Source organism: Buceros rhinoceros, unplaced genomic scaffold (assembly GCF_000710305.1).
Source record: "Buceros rhinoceros silvestris isolate BGI_N320 unplaced genomic scaffold, ASM71030v1 scaffold12475, whole genome shotgun sequence".
NCBI classification, from domain to species: Eukaryota; Metazoa; Chordata; class Aves; order Bucerotiformes; family Bucerotidae; genus Buceros; species Buceros rhinoceros.
The window spans coordinates 101,288-108,314 of NW_010412340.1; the positions used below are offsets into that span (position 1 = coordinate 101,288).

General features: G+C 38.9%; 1 protein-coding gene across 1 annotated transcript in view; it reads right to left on the reverse strand.

Moving 5' to 3' along the window:
- Window positions 1–4,545: 4,545 nt before the first annotated feature.
- Window positions 4,546–7,027, reverse strand: part of PPA2 (pyrophosphatase (inorganic) 2) — a 24,787-nt gene continuing 22,305 nt past the window's right edge. Inside the window, exons 8-9 of the mRNA XM_010136358.1 lie at window positions 5,749–5,788; window positions 4,546–4,719 (exon numbers count right to left, since the gene is read on the reverse strand). Coding sequence (XP_010134660.1) covers window positions 4,691–4,719; window positions 5,749–5,788 — 69 coding nt within the window. The 3' untranslated portion in view covers window positions 4,546–4,690. The remainder of the gene's footprint in view (window positions 4,720–5,748; window positions 5,789–7,027) is intronic.

A 7,027-nucleotide genomic window follows, 5' to 3' on the forward strand; every position in this document is an offset into this window, starting at 1 on the left:
GTGTTGGGGAAATGTCAGGTCTCTGTTTGGTAGAAATCAGACCACTCACAGAAGAAACTTTTCTACCCATTTTACAAGTAGCCTTAAGATTACGTGGTCTGCCCAAGCCCACAAGGTAAAGAAAAGCAGAATTTAAAGGTAATTCCTTGTATTCCAACCCAGGACTCTTGACACAAGGCAGATGTTTACTCTTCAGTGCATCTAAAATGTGAAATACAAAATGCTTGAGAAAAACCCCAATCCTGTAGTTGATAAAACAGCAGCACAGAGCAGTCGGACACAAGAGGAGCCAAACCAGTTTCATAACATTCCGCTACCTGTGTCCTGACAAACACACCAATAAGTGAGTATAAGGCCAATAAGTGAGTAACAGCCACAAAGTGCAGCCATTTCAATGGCTACGCTTACTAGCTTCATCCTGACAGAGAAGCGTACAGGACCATCCAGCACTGAACATTGCTTAGAAAACCCAATCTTCAGGTCTGAAAAAAACCCCTTAATTCCCAGGCAAGCATTAATGCATATGCAGGAGCAAACCACAAGGAGTGCAGCTGAACCCAGAAATGTGTGGAAGTGCTGCAATATCCAGGTAATGCAAGTATTATTCTTCCACAGGTAATAAACAAAAAGGTCTGTATTAAACTTGGTGACAACAGTGAGGAATCTAGCAGCTTTATGAGGATGTTCTAAGGGAAAAGCTAATGGGCAGCATTGTTCTGTCACAGGCATGTTCTTCATGCACAAAATAGTGCAATTCTTGGTTTCTGCATTTTCACTTACAAAGGGAAAGCCATTTTTGACTCTTACAGTAGACCAAATGATCAACAAAAATCTTACTTCTGACTTAAGTGTACTGAATCATTGATAAGATTCAGTTGGAACTTCACAGATCAAGAACAAGAGAAAACATGCAGCACTATCTCAATTTACCCGTAGCTCCAGAACACTTAAAAGCTTCTGCCACAAAAATTGACAATGAACTAATCCGCCAAAACCAACAATCACAAAGTGACAATTTACTGCAGTGAGCTTGGCTTTTTTGGGTCTACCCTCTAGATCTCATCTGTAGATTCAATAGAGCACTCTACACATCCAGCAACCTACTGCACAGAACAGTAAGCTGTGAGAAATCAAAGACTGTGTGTGGGTCAGCCAACACTGCTGAGCACCCAGGTCATCTCGGCACAATCCAAAAGACTCCCAGAAAGTCAAGCCAACCACAAAACAACTGCTGCTTTCCATTATTTTCCCCCACTTGGGAGACCAGAAATTAAATTCTATTTCCAGGCACTTTGGGGACGCAACTCCAACTTCTGTGTGGTGGGTGAACATTGTTCTTTCTTGGCAAATGCATCTTATTGACCTCTTGAGTCAGCTTTGTTACGTATTGCTGCCATATTAGGCAAAACTAGCTTAAAGCATTTCAGTAACTATTTAATGTTCTAGTCATTACTTCTATTTGCCAGAACTACCTAGATCTGTCTTCCATTCTTTCTGTTCTCTTCCAGCTAACTTTTCACACCTTTGTTCTCTAAATTCCTGTCCTCAGGGGATGGAATCCAGGTTATCAAATCTGGTAAGAAATCACCTTTAGCTTTACAGCAAGGGCAGAAAAAAAAATTTGCACCCTGTTTTTGCATTTTAACTGGAGTAAAGTTGAACTACAACCCATTTTAAAATGTTTGACCCCAGTAAAAGCAAAGTGAAGCGTGAAATACTACTTCAGTCAGTTTAGGACTGCGCCATGCTCTAGCTCTCAAGTGGTAATACAAGTGGCAGCCAGAGGCATGTTATGGTAAGGCATTCCTTGAATAACATCTGTGAAAAGTTCTCCCCAATACTTCGGAGTTACTTTTTATTCTTTTGGGGGTTTTCAGAGGATATCCATTGTTACCAACAGCATGAAAATAACATCTTAACAGCAACAATAGCATACTATGTTCACAACTCTTTTACACTTTAAAGAATAATGAATATTATTTCCACGTAAGGAAAACTCCAATCCCATTTTCAAATGGCAGGACTGAACTGTGGACTCAATGTCAGTAAAAGGAACTACTTCGAGCAGCAGCTAATGTTTTACATGTGTAAGAAGAACCTTCACCATCACAACAGTGGGGGTGGGGGGAGAGGGGGAAATTTATCCTCTCCTTTCTCTCAAAAACAGACAAAAAGAGGAAAGTCAGATGCAGTTATCCTTTAAATAATGCCTATGAGTATCATATACGATGAATTTATTTCCGGGGGTGGGGAAGGAAGGTATTTATTTCTCGTTAATGAATCTTTCCAGGAAGTATCAGATAAAAAGGTTCTTTTCATAAAACTATGAAGAAGCGGACACTGCTCTCTAAGCTTCCCAATACAATGAAACCAATTCTAAATACAACAATATAGGCATATAAATACAGACAAACAGAAGACCCAGCCTGTGAAAAAAAGCCAAAATAAAATTAAAAAATGTGTTTATTGCACAGACCTGTTTTTCCTGAAGAAATCTGAAAACGCATATTCTAGTTTCTCTGTCCCACCTCCCTAACACTCTTATTAGCAGACAATCTCTCCACAGCTATTTCATTTCTGAAATGCACGTCAGTAGCATTCAGTACATTTTAGCAGCACGGTACACATAACAGTACATCTTTTTATCCCACTTGGGAAAAAAAGTAGTCTGAAGACAAGAGTGTCATCTCTTTATATACTCTACATGTAAGAAATATTTTAACATTTTCAAATTTGTGTTAGGCATTTCCAGTAGCTTCCATTTTCAGCTTTCCCAAGTACCGTTTTTTTATTTTACTGCACAAAATCTAATACGATCTAGAAATTTATTTGTCCTTCTGAATTCCTAACCACATGCCATCAATACAGTAATAAATTACTTGAAGTAAAAATGAATTAACTTCTGACCTACTCTTGATAGTTCAACATGGGTATGTTTGTAATCAATACTTGGTTCTCATACGTGTACAGTTGTTCAATCTGTCTCAAAAAAAAAAGTCAAAAGAAGGGCAGCAGTGACCACTGTAGAGGGAAGGTAATTTGATTTCTCACAGTTCCCTTCATTGTCCCGGTGTCCCTAAGCACTTTTACAGAACAGTATGCCTCCTAGGTAAACACAGCAGCTGTGCTGCACGCTATGAGCACTCACCTCTAAACAGACTAATCTCATACTGAGAGGCTGCACATGAACTCAAGACACCAGGGAATCCATTTTTTTTTTTTAAAAAGGGCATATCTCTAGGTATAATGCCACACGTACGCAGAATGCTAAAGTACAAAACAAAGTATGCAAAATCAGTACTGTAAATGTATGTTGGATGTAATATACCTCCTGACTTAAAAAAAAACGGAAAAAGTAGTCCTTAATATCTGAGGTTTACATTGCATTTTTCATATCACACCTAAACTCTGTGTATAAAACAATGGAACACTCCATGCAGATGGGAGAACTCCATCACTCTTCATTGATGAGACCCAAACAGATCTCCCAAGTGAGTGGTGCTTATACACTAGACAATATTCTAGAGGAAAGTCTCTAAACCAGGAAAATCATCTCTTAAGGTTAAAGAAACATTCCCAAAGACTAAAGCTTTCTTATTAATAACTTATTCTTTGCAAGAAAATGTTAGTCCTCTATGGCAAGCCACAGTCTAACTTCTTCAGTTGTTCAACTTCCATTTCTACCGTATGTTGGCAATATTAAACTTTTGTTTCAGTCATCATACAAAGCAGAAGATGCTCACCTTTGGTCTCAGGAACAAGCTGAATAAAGCTGTCTATATTATCATTTCCTCTCTTTCTACTTAACAGATGGCTTTTTCTGATTTTGTTTTTAATGAACACCGTGGGTACAGTCAAAATATTATCCTGCAGTAGAAAAAAACGGCAGATATTTTTACCACGAAAGCAGGAAGCCCATTTCTATGCATCTTACTAATCTTGTCTCACCAAATGAGGAACTATCAAAAGCTTTTAGGCATACACAATTCTAAAAATGGAAGCTTTCCATAAGGAAAGTTCTACTTGTGTCACGAAACACACGCGTTATCAAAACAGGATGTAGTAAAGAGCACACGTACATCCTTACTTCAGTTGTTATGGCATTAGCCCTTTCTAGTTGAATAACTTTGGAGTGAAGCTGTATTTGTTTTTTTAAAGCAAGTATGCTCTGCTCATAACTCTACGAAGCGTGCAAAGGCAATTGGGCACAAAATGAATACAACTCATGAAACATCACACAGTCGCATAATAAAGAACATGGTAAGCTGCTAAGCTTTTGTCTGTTTGACAAAGATTACGGTCAGGGTGGCCAGACAAACCCTAAGATACAAATTAACAGAATCTTCTATGCACCTGATGGCTTGATTATTCCAAAACCTGGAGAACAAGGTTAAAGACACCTTATCTCCCATCTCATCTGACTACCCTTCATGGGTGGATAACAGCAATTCTGCAGTTCTGAGATACAGAAACAACAAGCAAGTCCTCCTCTTCGCTCTGCTCCATCCTGCGCAAAGGAAGACACAGAAAGGAAACGTTTATTTTATAATGTCAGTGTTTATTTACATCAGAGAAAGTTTACACAAGCTGAAAAGATGTTTCGACAGGAACCCAACAGTTAGTGCTTTTGCCTGTCTTCAAAAAAGGGATGACTTTAAGATTTGATGATGCAGCTTCAGAACTTTGACGATCACTTGGGAAAAAAGTGCCAGGCATCAACTAAAACAAAAAAAAAAAATACACATCAAGAATGACATTAGTTCTATACAACTAGCTAGACACAAACACTTGAAAAAGCAACAATCTCCCTTCTCATAAAAATACTTCTGGGTGAGCTCTATCTGCATCCTACGTAAAGTACAGCCTCAAAATAGTATCTGTTCACTTTAACAGTTTGGCTGAAACAATCCCGCAACAAGTTGTAACACTGACATGATCAGCCCTGGAAAACATCAAAGCTCAGGCAGATTATGTTCAGTTGTCTGTCAGAGGTCTGAGATGTAATACTTCAGTAAATAAATGCTATTTATTGGCATACCATACAAGGGCAAACAGAATTCAACTAGCTTTCCCATGACACGGACTACACAGATGTTACTTTGCAAACTATCTGGAATCTGACTCATGACCAAGTTTCTCTCAATGTTTCTGTAACTCCCTCCATCTCAAAAAGCACGTATGTCTTGTCTACAGTTCCTGCCAGTAGAAAAACCTTTTTTTTAAAGCAGTTAACAAAAATGAAAATGTAGGATGCATTCTTATTTCTTGTCAAAAACCACATGTTCTGTTAACATGAAAAACATTTGCAACAGTGGAAGAGAGAATTTTGTCTTTAGAGGTTACACTTGAAAACTAAGAATGGTTATGTCACTTTTAGGAAAGGGGGCTGTTAACTTGGTTAGTTAGCCTCTGTGAGGAATGACAAAAGCTAAGGCAAAGCAACTTTTCTTCTTTAAAAAGGGTAGATGTTATGCATCTGCCTTCCATGATCAGTGACAGAAAAATTTAGTCTTCTCATCTTTTTATGTGGACTGCACTTTCACTCATACTCCAAACCAATCTTCTCCCACAAACCATCCGTGAATTTCTGCCCATGTTCTATTTAACAGGGGACAGGCATTACAGTCTGACAGAATATAACTATTATCATTCTCATGTGCACAGAAACACCTTTTTCCAACACAGCAGTTTTCATGTCAATTTTTAAAGCAAACAAAGAAATTTCATGGCATGCGGGGAAAAACATACCTTCTGGGGAAAGAGAATCTCCATTCGCAGGCACTGGTGCCTAAAAAAAAAAAAACCAAAAAAACCCTACAATAACCAAAACAACAACCACCAAACCAACAAATCAGTGTTTACCTAAAGTTTCACAGGTAGCACCCAAACCCAAAGCTATTTTTCTGCTTAAGTGAAATAAGTGTTAATAAAAACCCCCTTCTGTTGCCCCCACAGGATAATGCTCTACCTTACAGACTTTCCTTTTTTTCTCCTCTGCAACTACTGTATGAACATCTTGTACAAATATCACACTGGTAATGAGTGATAGATTAACATCACACCTAATGTAAAGGAAGTTTCCTACTCTATTGTCTTTGAGGACAGCAGGATTTGCTCTTTACGTAGAGTAAAAATGCCTTTCCAATTACATTACTGTACATGTTTTGGTATCAAGGTCCGCATGTAAATATACACACACACAATTTACACTACATATATGAAAACATTTTTAAATAAATGGGTGAATAAAACTCTTTTACAACCACATTTTGACGAAGTAGGATTCAGTTCTGTGGAAAGTGACAAACTGTTTTAAAATGTAGGTCTGTAAGCCCAGCTCCATTTCAAAGCTGAAGACACCCCAATCCAACCACAGTATTACACAGCTTGTCTTGTCTTATAACTTAAAGGACAAGAAGTCAGTTTTAATACCAGCTGGAAGTAACCTGCCTCACAATGAGGATGCTAGTTAGTTGCATAGCAACAATCCTTTGCTGCCCTTCCATCAGCTCCTTATAAACAGACAAGCTTTCCAATTGACATAACTGATGGGAAAGAAGCAGAGGGCAGCTCAGCACAAGGAATCCTGCTACATTCGCTTACACGCACAAATCAAGTGCCAAAAACATGTGGACGTTGGCCTTTGCCACGACACAACCCACCCCAACTACACTTAGCCAAGCAGATAACCCCAGCAACAATCACTTAGGTGAATCATACAAAAAAAAAAAAACCACCTCAAATGCAGAGTTTACAGCTGTTTGAAGCTTCAGGAGAACAAAGTTGCACAGAGACCACCTAAGTCTTCCACACCAAGAGGTGGAAATTCCTGTCTTTACTTAATGGCATGCGAAGCCTTTAGTGAAAACTTTGCAGTTATCCTGCAGACAGGCAAACTAACCCAGAAGCCACATAGCTGGGATTAGCACAGTGCAGCACTCAGACTGAGCTGCACTGGTGTGAAATCCCCTCACAAGCCAGCCTCCCGGCCTCAAAGCAGGCACAGGGCTCCAGCCACTGAAGAGCA